The sequence below is a fragment of the Xiphophorus maculatus genome, chromosome 14 (genome assembly GCF_002775205.1).
Source record: "Xiphophorus maculatus strain JP 163 A chromosome 14, X_maculatus-5.0-male, whole genome shotgun sequence".
Taxonomy (NCBI): domain Eukaryota; kingdom Metazoa; phylum Chordata; class Actinopteri; order Cyprinodontiformes; family Poeciliidae; genus Xiphophorus; species Xiphophorus maculatus.
This window is the reverse complement of record NC_036456.1, coordinates 14,968,082-14,984,608: the sequence shown is the minus strand read 5'-3', so window position 1 is coordinate 14,984,608 and position 16,527 is coordinate 14,968,082. Positions and strand designations below refer to the sequence as shown.

At 39.4% G+C, this 16,527-nt stretch overlaps 2 protein-coding genes across 2 annotated transcripts; both read left to right on the top strand.

The window, feature by feature from the left end:
• The first annotated feature begins 382 nt into the window (after nucleotides 1–382).
• Nucleotides 383–6,486, top strand: tyrp1 (tyrosinase related protein 1). The gene is made up of 7 exons (XM_005804101.3): nucleotides 383–970; nucleotides 2,424–2,746; nucleotides 4,034–4,238; nucleotides 4,346–4,513; nucleotides 4,597–4,776; nucleotides 4,856–5,002; nucleotides 5,733–6,486. Exons 1-7 carry the CDS (start codon nucleotides 604–606, stop codon nucleotides 5,918–5,920), a joined length of 1,578 nt encoding a protein of 525 aa, XP_005804158.2. The 5' UTR covers nucleotides 383–603; the 3' UTR covers nucleotides 5,921–6,486.
• Nucleotides 6,487–8,370: 1,884 nt separating this feature from the next.
• lurap1l (leucine rich adaptor protein 1 like) lies at nucleotides 8,371–13,494 on the top strand. The gene is made up of 2 exons (XM_005804111.2): nucleotides 8,371–8,768; nucleotides 12,117–13,494. Exons 1-2 carry the CDS (start codon nucleotides 8,544–8,546, stop codon nucleotides 12,507–12,509), a joined length of 618 nt encoding a protein of 205 aa, XP_005804168.1. The 5' UTR covers nucleotides 8,371–8,543; the 3' UTR covers nucleotides 12,510–13,494.
• The last annotated feature ends 3,033 nt before the right edge of the window (nucleotides 13,495–16,527 follow it).

Genomic DNA, 16,527 nt, shown 5'->3' with positions numbered 1-16,527 from the left:
ATATGACTTCTTTTTTTGTAAACACAAAGTTTTAAGATATTTTAGAGTTGCATTCTTGCATTTCTCATTAAATAAACGTATTTACTGTCGTATAAGTTCGTTTCATTTTAATTTTACTTTGTAAATATTTTCATCCGTGGCAGAGTTATAGCAGGTCAGGTATGCAGAAAGTAAAAGCCTTTTCTCATTCACGCTGGTATTTCTTTTTGATTCTTTTCAGAAGCTGCTTTCACCCAATGACTTTTAGAAGAACAATACTCTGCATGACCGGATCACACTACCTTCCCTTTCCTCCCGTAGGAAATGTGATGTTATGCGAGGGAATCACGCGGGAGTCAGAAAATCCTGGTAGTCATGCGCTAATCTGGTATTTAAGGTCAACGCTCCAGTGTTTTGGGGGGAAAGACAAGAAAGAGGCCTGCATGGGCGAGCGAAGACGGGCAGTTTTTTTTTTAACATTCATATTGGCTGAAGCTCAGGTGTGTTGAAGTAATGAACTTTTATTTTTTGAGTAAAAATTTAGGATTGTAATTTTCAGGTATAAAAAGGGTCACAAACTGAGTTAAATCCAGAAGCACCCGTGCGTAAAAATCTGGTGACATCATGTTTTGGAGAATGTGGCCGTACTGTGTTTCTATGCTGGTGTGCGCGGTGGTGGTGAGCGCCCAGTTCCCCAGAGAGTGCACAACACCGGAGGGGCTCAGGAGCGGACAGTGTTGCCCGGCGCCCGCCGGATTCCCCGGGGACCCCTGCGGTTCTAGCGCGGGGCGCGGACAGTGCGTGTCCATCTCGACCGACGCGCGGCCGCACGGGCCGCAGTATCCCCACGACGGTCGGGACGACCGGGAACGGTGGCCGGTCCGATTTTTCAACCGCACCTGCCAATGCACCGGGAACTTCAGCGGGTACAACTGCGGTCGCTGCAGACACGGATGGACCGGAGCCAACTGTGATCAAAGGATTTCCGTCGGTGAGTTTCAATTAAAACAATATAATTTCTCTCTATTTTATTATTAAGTATTTAATCATTTTAGATCAAATTAAACAACATGAAAGGATTCGAGGCCCAAAAGTGCTACAATTGAGTAAATGGATCAAAACATGATAAATATAGCACTACTATCAGACTCATAAAAGTGGTATTTTCAAGGAAATGAATAAAATAAACGAGTTATCTACAATTGTCTAAATGTTTCAGTGATTTATAAAAACATTTGCACGTGTAAATCACGCATTAAATGCAGCTCTTGCATGAATTTTATCCAGGTTGAGCCCCCTACATCTGTGCAGCTGCAACCATACACAAACCCATGCGCCTCTAGTGTGAAGACAGTTGATGTTTTTATGCCCAAAACATCAAGACAAAGTGACTTTTTTGCTTTTACCACATCCGTTTAAAACAAAAACAATGTGTTTGACTGATGTTGGGTCTTATTTTCACCATTGAAATAAAGATTTCAGAAATGGAAAAACTGTATTTTATAGAAATTGTAATAACTATAAAATAGTCAATTTTAAGTTGAATAAAACTACATACTGATGGTTTTGTACTTCTTTTGATAAGGTAGCCCTAATGTCTAAAAAACATCAATATTTTTTTCTTATGTGCTTGTTTACAAATAGATTAAAGGTTTCATCCTTATACTACCTAGAATAGCTCAGGTTGGGTTTGCTCAGTCTAATTATTTAGGTTTTGAACTATGATTAAATTTTATCCAAATTCATTTTTAAAAAGTGCAATAGCCCTTTAGTTTAGCACTTAATCTGAAAATACACTCAGGCATCAACTTCAGCATCATTTTCATACTCTGGCTACACTGTTAACCCAGGGGAGTCCACTATCCATTGACTAGACATGCAACTAAGGAATGTCAAACAAACAAACGGTTTGTGCAAACAAATGGTTATGCCATGGGCACCAAAAACCACCACTCCATGCAGTTATATTAGTATTTATTTGAATATTTCATAGACATGTGAATTTATTTGTCTTACTCCCCTTCAAAGTTTGTCAGCAGCTGATATACCTAAAATAACTGTTTTGCTGTTAAATTGTGGACATTCTGTGGTGAAGCTGACAAGTAGTTTCAACTTATCACATGTACTGTTGCCTGTTTTCATAAATATTGTGGTCAGCTGTCAATTGCGTTTTCATCTCCCCACAATAATGAGAATGAGCATGCAGACTGGAACCAGTTTGAAAGACAGTTTAGACCACCTTTATTTGACTCTAATATGTGTATAAAATAACAATAACCACAAAAATTTGTTAAATAAAAGAGAGATTCCTGCTTTACATAATGGATGCATTGTGTTTGAGCAGACAGTATATTAGTTTCACAACTGACTTATTAACATGATGGAGTCTCTTTACAAAATGGCGTCAACTCGCAACTAAAAACGATCTTTTTATTTCCCTACAGTGAGGAGAAACGTGATGCAGCTCAGCTCTGAAGAGAAGCGCGCCTTTGTGAATGCACTGAACCAGGCCAAGCGCACAGTGCACCCTGACCTGGTGATCGCAACGCGCCACTACTCGGACATCTTCGGCCCTGGCGGGAACGCCACGCAGTTTGAAGACGTCACAGTGTACAACTACTTCGTTTGGTCTCATTACTACTCTGTCAGCAAGACGTTCCTGGGCGCTGGGCAGGCCAGCTTTGGCGGGGTGGACTTCTCTCACGAAGGCCCCGGGTTCCTCACCTGGCACAGGTTCCATTTGCTGCAGCTTGAGCGAGACATGCAGGTGAGGTGAAATTAATAAAACATATTAAATGATTATGCTCATACGCTACTTTGCTTTCTTCCTCTGCTTGTTTATTTTTACTGAATGTATCTTCAGTCCTCTGTAGTTACCAGAAAACCCTAATTGACTTTCCAATGTCACGCCTTAATAAACAAGCAGCGTGCAAAATGCTACTATAAACAATCTTTGGTTTGGTTCCACTGAATTTACACTCTATCTTTTTCCCTGAAACGATAAAATCTTGAGTGAGAAGGGTTTTCTTTTTTTGAAAATACAGTACCAGACATTTTTAATAATCCCTTTCACAAGCGGGTTACAGCTGAGAGTGGAAAACGGGGCTGGCATGTGGAGCTGAAACCTTGGCAGAGTACTGGACTCCTACAGAGAAACTCCATCCTTATATCCTGTGCAGGTTTGCTGCTTGAGCTCTTTAATTAGGGGCTTTTGTTCAAACCTGGCAAAACAGAGTTAGAGAAAAATCTAATTTGGGAAACACTGAAGCTTTCTATCCTACAAAAACACGAGAAAAACAAAAACCTACATTTGAACCATGGGGATGATTCTTATCTGTTTTAAGGAAAAATATGCCCTCTTTGATGTGCGTCAAGGTGGTTGTGTGCATATAAAAGATGAAATCAGGTCTACTTCAAGTATTATTTTTGCTTTTGAATCAGTAAAATCCTCATGGCATCACATTTCTGTTTTCCTCGGTATCAAGAGAGGGGGTAGAGTACCTTAAATTCAGAATGTCGATGGCCTATTTCTAGTTTAATTAAACCTGCAGTAGGTCACTTTCATAAAAATATGTTTTTTTACATATTTGATAAAACTGTCTTAACAGTAGAATGAGGCAGATAATCTGTGAAAAAAAGAGCTCCTCTGTCTCCTCTCAGTGGTCCTACAGATATCTGCAGAACTACACCTCTTCTAGTCAGGTACAACAAATTAGAACCAGGAGGAGAGTCTTATCACTGTCAATCATGCTTGTGTAGGCTCCTGCTGCTCTATAGGTCCTCCGCCATAGCAGAGCCTCTGGTGAACGCACAGGCTAGTAAGCAAGACCACCGATCAGTCATTTCTGACTAACAAGTCTCTGTTTTTTAAGGCATCTCAATCTAAAAATGCTTTTCCAGATACTGTAAATTGCAAATTTAGAATGTAATAATCATCACCTTCATATGAAGTTACTACCAGGTAAATGTTTTGTTTTTTTCCTCCTAATCTGCCGCTTTGAGCATAATACAACAAAACCTATTGCAACTTTGGACTCTTGTTTCTGTCATGCAGGACATGCTGCAGGATCCCTCCTTCGCCCTGCCCTACTGGAACTTTGCCATCGGCGGGAACACATGTGACATCTGCACAGACGACCTGATGGGAGCCAGGAGCAGCTTTGACATAAATTCCCTAAGCCCCAACTCCATCTTCTCGGAGTGGAGGGTCGTTTGCGAGAGTGTTGAGGACTATGACACGCTGGGAACCATCTGTAACAGTAAGACAAGTGTTCATGACCACGCTAAATTCCCTTTATTCTTTCAGAAGAGAACAACAAGTGTGCGAATGACGACACCAGTGGTTAGTTTTTCTGTTCTCTGTCAGGCACAGAGACCTCTCCCATCAGGAGAAACCCAGCAGGAAACGTCAACAGGCCCATGGTCCAGCGTCTCCCAGAGCCCCAGGACGTGGCCGACTGCCTACAAGTTAGCACCTTCGACACACCACCTTTCTACTCCACCTCCTCTGAGAGCTTCAGGAACACAGTTGAAGGTGAATTAGAGCTCAGTGATGTCTTAGTCTTTACTACATGAACATAATATGTCACTAAAAGGCCTCCCATGTTGTTTTGTTAGGCTACAGCGCCCCCAAGGGGAACTACGACCCCATAGTGAGGAGCCTCCACAACCTGGCTCACTTGTTCCTGAATGGAACAGGAGGACAGACACACCTGTCACCCAATGACCCCATCTTCGTCTTGCTACACACCTTTACAGACGCTATATTCGATGAATGGCTCAGGAGACACGGTCCAGGTGCCATAGCAACTAATTCTGTTATGCAGTCTATGCATGTCTAGTATTTTTTTCTCTTACTTGAGTAATTTCCCAACAGATTTAGCTGTGTATCCTGAAGAAAACGCCCCTATTGGTCATAACAGGGGTTACAACATGGTACCCTTCTGGCCTCCCGTGACAAACGCAGAGATGTTTGTGACTGCCCCCGAAAATCTGGGTTACTCTTATGAAGCTGAATGGCCAGGTATGCCAAATTCTTTTTAATTTACTCTTGTAGTTCCTTGTAAAAGCAAGTCTACTTCTTAAACGTTTTCAGAATTTGCCGCTTTGCAACCACAAAATGTGTAATTTATTGGGATTTGTGTTAAATTAACAAAGTCAGATGGCATTTTGGTATACAAAAAACACTGTCTAATACAGAAAACAAAAGTTAAAGATTGATGGAATTAAATAACTCTGGAAGAAAACTTGTAAGAGCCTGCAAAGTATTTAAGATTGCTGTATTGGTTCACCTTCCAAGACTGTAACCCCCAAACATATGGGATGGTTCAGATCAAAGCATCTGGTAGATTGATCCAGGACATAAATCCAATTAAAAATCAGTAGCAAGACTTAAAAAAGTACTTCTATAGATGCTCTCCATCTAATTTTATTTCATTTAAGCTATTCCACAAAAGTGAATGAGCAAAAATGTTAGCCTCAAGATGTGCAAAGTTGGTGGGGACATTAGTATCAACTGGCAAATGGGAGTACTTGATTATATTAAATAGTATTAGAGTAAAGGGAGTTGAATACAAATGCAGATTTTTATTTGCCAAGAAGAAAATCCCAAAACATAGGTTATGTGTTCTTCTCTTTGCCTTCTGTTACACAATATCAAAATAAAAAAACATTGAAGTTTGTGGTTATAATATAAAGATTTTGGCTATGTTAAGCACATTGAAAGTAATAATCATCTGCTTTTGTTCCTCTAGGCACACCTTTCTCCCTGACTGAAATAATAACCATAGCCATAGTTGCCGCCCTCGTGTTGGTGGCACTCATCTTCGCAGCAACCACGTGTGCTGTGCGTGCCCGATCTCACAAGATGGAGGGCCACCAGCCTCTGCTCGGGGATCAGTACCAGCGCTACGACGACGACAAAGGCCAATCTGTAGTCTGAGATCACAGCCCCAACACGTGTCTTTTCTCCTGTTTTTTCCAACAACAAAGCAATGTTGTTCAGTTCTCCATAAAAAAAGGAAATCTTGCAGTGGGTATGCCCAACCCCCTAAAAAGTTAAAATTCCTAACTCTTTGTACTTATGTTGTTTTGCATTGTGCAATCACAGCAATTTTTACTGTGCATTGAAAAAACTGTTGTTTTTTTTAATGAAAAACCAGTAAAATTCATACAAGATGATCCCCTGTCAAATAATGAGGTAAAAAATATTAAAGTAATTTACTTTCCAACCTATTACATGGTGTACAATGTAATTGTAATATACACTCCAAGGTTTGTCATAAACACAGCTTTTAACAATCTCTGCCAGTGAGAAACTAGCATGTCCAAGTTAAGGGTGCAGAAATGCCCACAAGAGGGTGCTGTTGTTCAATTTCTAAGAATCTTGCTTGCGCAGAATTTACAAAAAGAGTTGCACGTTGTTTTTTACACCTTATTTAGCCAACTAATGTATTAAAGTTGCTAAAAAAAAAAACAAGAGGTAATTAAAAGTAAATTAAGTCAAAAGTTTAATGTCTGTTCTTTTTTTTAACTTAAGAATGTTTTGACTTTCATCATTGATGATTCTGCTTTTGACTCTCACAAGCAGATTCAAAATGAGTTGTTTTTAAAAATCTGTTGAATGAGCCTTTTCACTTTTGATAAATCTATGCTTAGTGGTTTTCTAATATGCTTCTTATCTAATGTGGTCTAAATACAGAATGAAAAGAAAAGCAGAAATTATATTTTCATAAATTTTATTCTTGGTCATCTTTCATCAATATAGAATACTTCATTTCAGGTTTTACTTGTCAAACAACTGCTGTTTTAAAGCAGGACCCCTTGTAAGTTGGTCTGAATACCAAAAATCCTCATTAAGAACACCCCATTTTGCATCTTATATCAGCACAATGCAGGTTTCAAAACCCCAGCTCTGTTTTAAAGAATATATTGTTTTACACACTTTATTAGTCCAGCAGATCCTGTATTTATCTTATCTAACTTCTCTACTTCTGTAGAGAAGTTAGCCTTCTGTTCTGAATTGTATTGCCTTTGACTGGTGTAAATTTAGACAATGCCACAGTGTGTCGCTGTTGGCTTTAACTAAAAAAAATAAATAAAAAATAGTGAGGTAAGTCTTCATCATTTCCCATTTGAAAAAAAAATAATGTGGGAGAGAGCTGAATACAACTTCCGAAGAGCCTACATCTGTGCCGTCAACATTTATCTCCAGAAGATTTTGAGTCATTTGTACAAGCAAAACTGATGAAGGCTCTAACACAGGGGTCTCAAACTCCAGTCCTCGAGGGCCGCTGTCCTCCAGTTCTTAAATGTGCCACAGGTACAAAACACTGGAATGAAATGGTTTAATTACCTCCTCCTGGTGTAGATCAGTTCTCCAGAGCCTTGCTAACAACCTAATTATTCTTTTCAGGTGTGGTGCAGCAGAGGCACATCTAAAAGTTGCAGGACTGCGGAGTTTGAGACCCCTGCTAACAGGTGGTCGTTAGCCTCACAAGCTAAAACCAAGTACCATGCCAACTGTCTTCATCCACGAAGAACCTAAACCCCACTGCCAGCTAGTGAGCGAAAGCCAGGAAACGCTGGAAGCTCTTTTCAATGATAACGGAGCCATTGCTTCGTGATGGTACACAATGTGAAACTAGGGCCCCAACACCTGACCGAAGATCAGACCCTAAACAGCTGTTACCTCATTGGACACAAAGCTACTTACATACCGGATCATACAGTCCGACCAGTTCTACGTGTCATTCATCGTTTCATTTATGAAGCTGAAGGTGACAACAGCAGCACAAACACCAGCTTCACCCGTCAACTCTTTCCTCTTGGTCCTCCTCAACTTCATCACCTCTTGTGATTCCTTCATTCCCATCTATTTCAACGAGCTCCGGTTCAAACTGAAAAGGCTTAACAACCTTACTCATTGTTTATTTGACTGGACTGAGGTGACAGAATGGGACCAAGCACCAATGCATTGCAGTGTAAACAACATGGTGACATCCTTGCTACAATATATTATTAAAACTGATAAACTGTTTTTGGAGAATGTGAGCATTGCAACATAATTAAGCTACAAATTGAGTACAATTATTTAGGATTTTAAACTTTTTGACCAAAGGTAGATAGATCCATTAATATATAGAAATAGGCCTTTATTTAATGTCACAAGGAGGCCATGCACTATTTGTATATTTTTTTTATTTATTTACTCATTCTGTTCCAACGTAGAGAGAGAGGTACACGAAAACACGGACTCCTAAGTTCACATTGTTCATAAAGCGTGTTCTCTCCACCCAAGGGAGCGAGGTGTAAGCGGCAGCACTTACCTGGCGGGTGTCTGGTTTCAGAGACAGCCCTTCTTGTAATGGGAGTGTCCTCAGAGAGCATGCTGGTGTTAAACTGTCCTCCTACTGGTTACAGGCTTCAATGGGAGGTCTGCTGGTGTGGCTGCGGATCACATACGAGTTGTATTTGACTTCCTTAACAGCCATAGCGCCTCAGTTTAACTTGCCCTAGAGCCGCACATTGAGAGCACTTACTGCGGCTTTTCTGGGAGAGTGACGATGGACGAGGAGCGCAGCGGCTCTCCGGACCTGACGGACATAGAGACCAAGTTGGGTCGAAAAGTTCCGGACGGTCTCGTTCGGTCTCTCGCGGGAGGGAGACGCAGCGACAGGCACGAGCATGACAAGTCAGCTGCGCCTCACGTAGCCAACTGCAAATTCTGCGCAAATTCAACGGACCTGAAGAGACTGCAGGGTAAAATGCTGTTCTTGAGACAGGAGATGGTGAGCATAGAACTTCTTCTCTTCGTGTTTTTAAATCAAACTTCCGTCCTGCATTAAAATGAGTTTCCTTTTAATGAGTCGTGACACTGAAACCTATTTTTTTTTTTTTTGTAACTTACTTAAAGTAACTTTTTTGTTTGAGAACAAAACAATCAGTTTTGGTTAGAGAACTCTTCAAAAAGTTTAATAAGAGAAAAGTAGCAAAGACAAAAAAGCTTAAATATTTGTTCCATTTGTTGCTAAATGTTGCTAAGAGGAATGAAAATAATGAATCACATGTATGTTTACCTCAGGTTGACGATACACAATATATTAAAGATAATACAAATCTAGGCAGCTATTCTTGGAATTTATAAACAGCTATGTTTCTAAATAAATATAAGGGCTTTCTTTCAGCCAGCTGATGGGAGTGCATAGCAACAGGTGGAGGAAGGGCTGTGATGTGGTTCAAACAGCAAGACAGGATAGTCTGCACTAAAACAAATACGGCATTCACCCTTTAAATGACACATAGTAAACTTCTGAAATAAAAATAACAAAAAAAAATATTTGTGAAATCAAGATGTTGTGTGGGCTAATAAAATTTGTGGTATCCCAATAACAAATAAAAACAGCTGTTTTTGAGGAGGTAATTCAGCTCGTAGTGTAATCACAAATTAAGTTATTGGGAGACAAACAGCAGTGGCAGACCTGCTGATAGAAAAGATGCAGTTACTGTATTCTTCCAGTCTTATTGTTCATAGAATTTGTTGAACCTGTCGATTTTGTTGTTATTAATCAGTTTTTTAATTGATTTTAATAACTTCATTTTTAACTTCCACGGATGATCAGATGGTTTAATTTCAGCTAAAATAATATGTTTTGAGCAACAACCTTTTTAAGATGTGTTACACACATGGACAGTCATTCTGTAAAAATGGAAAAAGATAATTTTAGCAGGTCTTTGTTCTGTGTTGTGGTTAGATCTTTGTATCAAAATCAAAATAGCAATAAAAATGTCACAGGTAACATAATTATAACTGTCATCTTAGCCACTGTAACAATACTTTCTGCCTGTTTTGTTTTTAATAAAGGTAGTTAGCTGATGTCATACATTTTTTGTCTTATTTTTTTTGTTTTAAGTACACCCAGAGATACTTATTCTCACATATTCTACACAGGAGCTTTCCCAGACAGCTGACTACTGTTTAGACTGACTAAGGTCACAAAAGTATTACGGGTCCTGAGCAGATGGTCTGGTTGACCGGGTTTTTACTCTGTGAAGCAGCCATCTAAGATGACCAGTGGACTGTTCTGGCACTACAGAGTTTGTGTTGTTAGGATTTGATTTATTATAATGTCAGGGATATTATTACACTTGCAATTATCTCAGTTGGCCTTCTCCACAGGACAAACCCTCAAAAATCCCAAATAGTCATTGCCATATAAGTAAACAAACCAATTAGTTTAGAAACGGCGTAAGTTCAGGATGCTACGACCTAAAACAGATGTTGATGGAAAATTTTCCACCGGTTTCGCAGGAACAGAGAAGAGCTGTCGTGTCCTGGTGGCAGGATGTAACAGCTGCCCATTTGTTCTTTTTCATTCACGCTGATTGTCACCCACAGACGGGGGAATCCCTGTAAAACACTGCAAAAATGCAGTCCACTTCCACCCCCACACACACCCACTGGCACGGTTCATCATGCCAGAGAGTTCAATCAATGGTCCCTCTGTGTTTGGCATATATCATTATCGTGCAAGGAAACTGCTAGTGGTCTGTGCCACGTAGTAAAGGCTGATAGTCTAAAGAAAACAGCACTGACTGTTCCAACCATGAGAACACTAACAGTTAAGAGGAAACAAAACAAAAACAAAACATCAGCCACCAACTGCATCTGCTCATTACAAGGTCTAAGCTGAGCTTTGCAACTTGATCCAGTGTTTGGTTAGTAAGTCGTGGTGATGGTTTTGTTCGTCCTGCTTCTTGTTTTTCCCTTCTAAATATAAGAAACCAATATATAGTACAGACCAAAAGTTTGGACACACCTTTCTAATTCAATGGGTTTTCTTTATTTTCATGACTATTTATAAGGCAAGAAATCCCACTTATTAACCTGACAGGGCACACCTATGAAGTGAAAACCATTTCAGGTGACTACCTCTTGAAGCTCATCAAGAAAATGCAGAGTGTGTGCAAAGCAGTGATCACAGCAAAAGGTTGCTGCTTTGAAGAAACTAGAATATAAGGGGTATTTTCAGTTGTTTTACTCTTTTTTGTTTAGTGCATATTTCCACATGTGTTATTCATAGTTTTGATGCCTTCGGTGTGAATCTACAATGTCAATAGTCATGAAAATAAAAGAAACTCATTGAATTAGAAAGGTGTGTCCAAACGTTTGGTCTGTACTGTAGTTGTGGGGGGAGTTAAGTCACTGTAATTAGAGTGGAGTTGGAAGTCAAGGTTTTGCACTGATTAGTATTTATTTTTTGTTTTTTGCCAATATGTGTTATTCAAGTTGACATTTTTATTATTGTTACATCAGAATTTTGGCAATTTCTTTGGTTATGAATCATCTATCTCATAAGTGAGGCTCAAGGTCAGTCCACCGCTTTGCCAACAGGCATAAATATTTCTTACATACTCGTCCTTCTGTCCTTGTTTTCATTTCATTTCCATCAACCAACTATATATTATACTCATCCACTCAAATCATTACATATGAGATTCTGTTTATTTTATAGTTAAGCATATAACATTCTCATTATTACTGAACAGTTTTTATTCTATTATTTTCTGAAAACCTTTTACTGCCCTCTGTTGACATTTATTTTTCTGTTCTGGTCCCTGTTTGGATCAACTCAGTCTTATGATTATTAAATAACCGTACTGACAGTGAGTGGAAGACAGATAATGACTTTAACTTCTGTTGGTAAATGAGCAAATGTGAATGCATTGTATCAAATGGAAACTACATTATTGATTAAGATTAACCCACATTTTCCTGACTAAGAAAAATGTCTTAGTCAGGAAAACGACTAAGACAGTCATTTTCTTAGTCGAGTGTGACATTCGAGGGCAGTGAATTGGACATTCAACAAGCTATAAATATCTACATGCAGAATTTATTGGTGTAATAATACATTATTTAACCAAATCGTGCAAATCCTACTCAATTCTTTGTGAGTAAGATATGGCAGACTGGTACTCTGATGACTCCTGTGATTTAATATATATTGTGCAGCTCAGACTTGCCGATTTAGATGATAACCAGTTCCATTTTTTTCCCCTTGTAACACATTAAACATTGAGGTGTAACTTGGTATTTACGCCATGTTGAATTACAATGTTCTATTTCCATCACACAGGCAAACCTGCGAGCCATCGACGTGAAGCTCATGCAGCAGCTCATGTCGATCAACGACGGCATCGAGTCCATCCGCTGGATGATGGAGGACAAGGGGGACGCAACGAGCCAGGACGGCAGCCTGACGGGCAGCTTGTACAGCCTATCGGACAGCCAGGACGGTTCCTCCCTGCGGGGCAGCTTCAACAGCCTGAACGATGGAAACGGCGACGGCCTGGACGGCCTGTCCGTTGGCAGCTACCTGGACACTCTGGCAGAGGACCTACCTGGAGACTCGTCCTCGCCCACGGACCTCGACCGTTTAATGGATAAAGCTGTAATCTCTGGCGAATCCTTCACCAAGTCGCCGCTGAAACTCAGGGTGGAATCTGATGAATACTACTGCTTTAGATAATAGTGATAAGATAGACAAAGACTACTGAGATATATAGAAGAAAAAAAACCTCCTTTGTCCTTTTTTTTTATTCACATATTTTTCTCTCAGGTTTTTGAAGACGTGGGCACGTTTGGGAATGTTCCATTTTCCCTTGACACCATTTTCCTGAAGTGGATTAGCAAAACCTCAAGCATTTATTTATTTATTTTTTTTAACAAATGTCACAAGATGCAAGAGAAATCCTCTCTGTAGCAATGACTGCTTAATATTTGTATTACTTTAAAAAAAAATAACTCAGAAGGTGCCGAGTTACGATTTATGATTATATTTATTGTTAAATTACCCTGTATGTCTGTGGTTTCCATCTGAAAACAGGTTGAACAAAAGTTGCACTTGAGCTGAGCAGCAGATTTTCCTCTCCTTCTAAGGAAAACGTCACTCTCTGAGAAAAACCAGCGGGTTAGGACTTTGCAGCCGATTGGAAAATTGGACATTTCATGCTGAGCGATTCGAGTAGTTTAACTCTTTCAGGTGGCAAAGTTATTAGTTTTGAACTTCAAAGCAAGTGCAATTTTCCCCCATGCCAAATGCTGAGCGCCACCTACAGCACATGTTTTCCAGTTTTATTGCTTTAACTGACTGGAGTTAATAAAGCTTTTGGCCTCCAGCGGGTATCAGTGGTAGCTTCAGCATGTAGTCTTATTCAAAGCTTGACTGAAAACCAAAGAAATTTCTCTCAGAGGTCATTAACACCTGAGGCTAAACTGCATTATAGCACCAGATGAGAGATTTGTTATCCGTAGGCGTGTGTGAAACGCATGCTCGCTTTGAGGGCACATTTTTGTTGTCTCGGCTTCTGATGAGGTTCTTTGTTTGTAAAATTGCTTTTGTTGATTCGTCTCGACATGTTTGTGTTTAATGATGTCTGCTTTTGAAGCCGGCAAAAACAAACATTTTATTCAACGTTGCTATCTTTGTTGAGAAAATAAAATAATATATTGTGTTTTTGTTGTTTTGCCCCTATATTTATTCCCAAAATAACTGATACTGTGATGAAGTATGTGCCTTCTTCCAGCTTTCTTTTACTATTTTGTGTATTGTTTTTACATTTAAAATTTTCATATCGCAGTTACGAATCTTAATATCAGGGAAATATAAACCCTGCCTCTCCATGGTTCATGGATTCACCTATTGGCTGTTAGTCTTTTCTGTGGAATGTGACTTAAATTATTTATGGAAAATTTGTGTATGCTTTTTTTCCTACTACATATTTACAACATTTAGATGAAAATGCAGCATGAGAGGCTGAAATACCTAGACACAGTACTATCTGAGATGCTATTGGCTGGTGTTCACAAAGCAGCCAATCAACAAGGACCATTCATTTTGTTCGGTGCTGATTGGCTGTACCCCCAAGAGCAGAAATAAGGAAGACTGAAAATGTTAGTTTCGGTGGTAGTCCTAAAATGCTCTCTACTAAAATAGGCAGTCCTACATTTTTTTGGAGTAGGTTTCAAGTACTTTCAGACGTCATCTGGCTGTGGTTCCTAATTTCTACAAACACTATGATGACGGTAAAAGAGCTTAGTTTTGAAGTAATCACATAAAATAGAATCTGTTTCACATGTTGCTCTGATCTAAAGAAGTACAAGAGCAGATCAAAAACCATCCCAAGGTCAGAAATACTGGTGGTCATGTGATAGTGAAGGGCTGCTTCAGGATCTAGATGACTTCATTTAACTGATGGAACCATCACCACCAAGTCCACCTCTACATATATACAAAAATAAATAAATAAAATGAAGGCCTTAAAGTGAACTAGTCAAAGTCCATGGTTGTGATTAGACCTTAAACCTTCCATTCATGTTGAAAAAATCTTGTTCTTTGTCTTTCTATTCACTCTTTAATGCTTATAGTGAAAGCGTTAAAGAACTCATCATGTTACACAAAGTGTTTGTAAGCATACATGCTTGAAGTAAGATTAAAAAAAAAATAAACATCTGAAAATTTGAGTGTGAAAAATATCAAGATGGAAACACTGTGGATTGCCTGAAATGAGTTGGAAATTTCATAGCGTTCTTGCTGCTTAAAATCTTTACAGTTCAGGCTCTCTTGAATTTGTCAGCCTTTGCTGTGCCTCACTGCTGCATCTCATTAGTGATTTAACAATTCAAAAATAAGAAATGAGGCGAAATTGGACTTGAAATGCCAACCATGCAGAGCATTTTTTTTTTATCTCTAAAGGTATTCTCATCTCAAACTCTGTGTCATTTGCTTCTTATCTTTCTTGTGATAATTTCGGTTCCAGACGCAGAACATAGGACAAGTCATTATATGAAATATGAGAACCTGGCCAGTGAATGTTGGGTTAGTTCTTAGACAGGGATGCCACATCCCTGTCTAAGCAAAGGCGGAGGAATAAGTTTCTTCCGCCCTTGCTTTATCAGAAAGAACTCTTCTAATTTGGAACAAAGCACTTGCGACAGATCACTAGTTTTTTGAGTTTCAGTCTTCTTGTGTTAAATAGAGTGTTGACAAAAACCAAACTACACATAAACACTCGGAGTGTTGCATTTGGTCCAGACGGGTATAATCACTTTATCCTAGAACACTAAGCATACTTGTAACTTTGTCTTCGTCCATGAGCAAAGCCGCTTTATTTGGTTTTTCTTTCCTTATCTCTGCCTCCCAGGGGCTCTGACAAGCTTAAGCTCTCAGTCAGGCTGACCCGGGCCAATAAACCAAAAAGAGCTCCGTGAACGGCGACCTCCTTGTCAGCACTTCAATTAAAAACACACACAAAAAAGCTGCTCCGAACTTGCCTGAATGTCATGTCCAAACAAATGCAGCTATGCGCTGGCTGACTAATATTCCTTTAGTAGAAAAGAAACATAAAGCCAAGAATACATGCAGCCAGTGGCCGTGAAATAATTGAGACAGTCAGAACAGGTTCTGTCAGTCAATGCTGTGATCGGTCTAAAGCAGAATTCCAGAGTCTTACACGGTACAATAAACACGAACAGTGAGTGACATTTTGGGCGTTTTACCAGCACTTTAGGTGTACATTTGCTGCACTAACGACTAAAACAACAAGTTTTTGTTGCGGCACTAAGTGTCTCCTGAAGCGCCTAGACAGTCGTCAGAAATATACAATGCTGTGCTAAAATGTAGATGTTCTCCTTCATTATTATACATCTTGGTTTCCAAGAACACCTTATCTTTCAGAGTAGTTCTGAGCAACAGCTCTCCAGGCTTTTTGAGGGTCAATCAGTTTTTCTTTGAACATTTAAGAAGAAAAACAACCTCTGGCTTATCTTTGTCCTTTATGCTTGAAGAAGTCATAGGTGAGTGTCAAGTGACTCAACCAACATCTAAACCCATTTCTTTGTCAGGTCAAATGTCTGGGAATGAGGACGAAAGTCATAAATACAAAACGGAAATCTTTGAAAGATCTCCAGAAAGGCTGAAAAATGATCACTAGGGTCTAAATCCTGTGAAGTAAAATGGGAAGAAATAGCTTAACCTTTATGTTTTCTAGGAATAAGGCAGAGTATTCCATGAACATTTGATCATGCTGCAGAAACCTATGCCTACTCCTCTTTGCAAAACACCTCACGCTTCGTCAAATTAAATGGAGAACACACAGACACTGTTTTGTGTGTATATTTCAGAGTAAAGTTCTACCGTCTTTGTTATCAGCAGCTATGCTCACCCCAATCTGAAGTTCAGTGACATCCTGGCTGTGTGGAGAGCAAACAATCACAAATCAACTCAAATTTCCTAAGTTCAGAAGCAAAAAATGCTACTGAAAAATGCTAAAAAAAAAATAAAAAAAAGATTTATTATCCTCTCTGTTAACATGCATATTAACAAAGCAAATTTGCTTCAGCATCAGTAATTACACAGTTGTACAATCAAGCCATGACTCCTAGTGCAGATCCATTTGCCAAATTAGTCATGAAGGTTGGACCCATGCCACACGATGAAGGGAAACGGATACTGTTTGGTATCTGGGAAACTGTCACCATGCTACCAA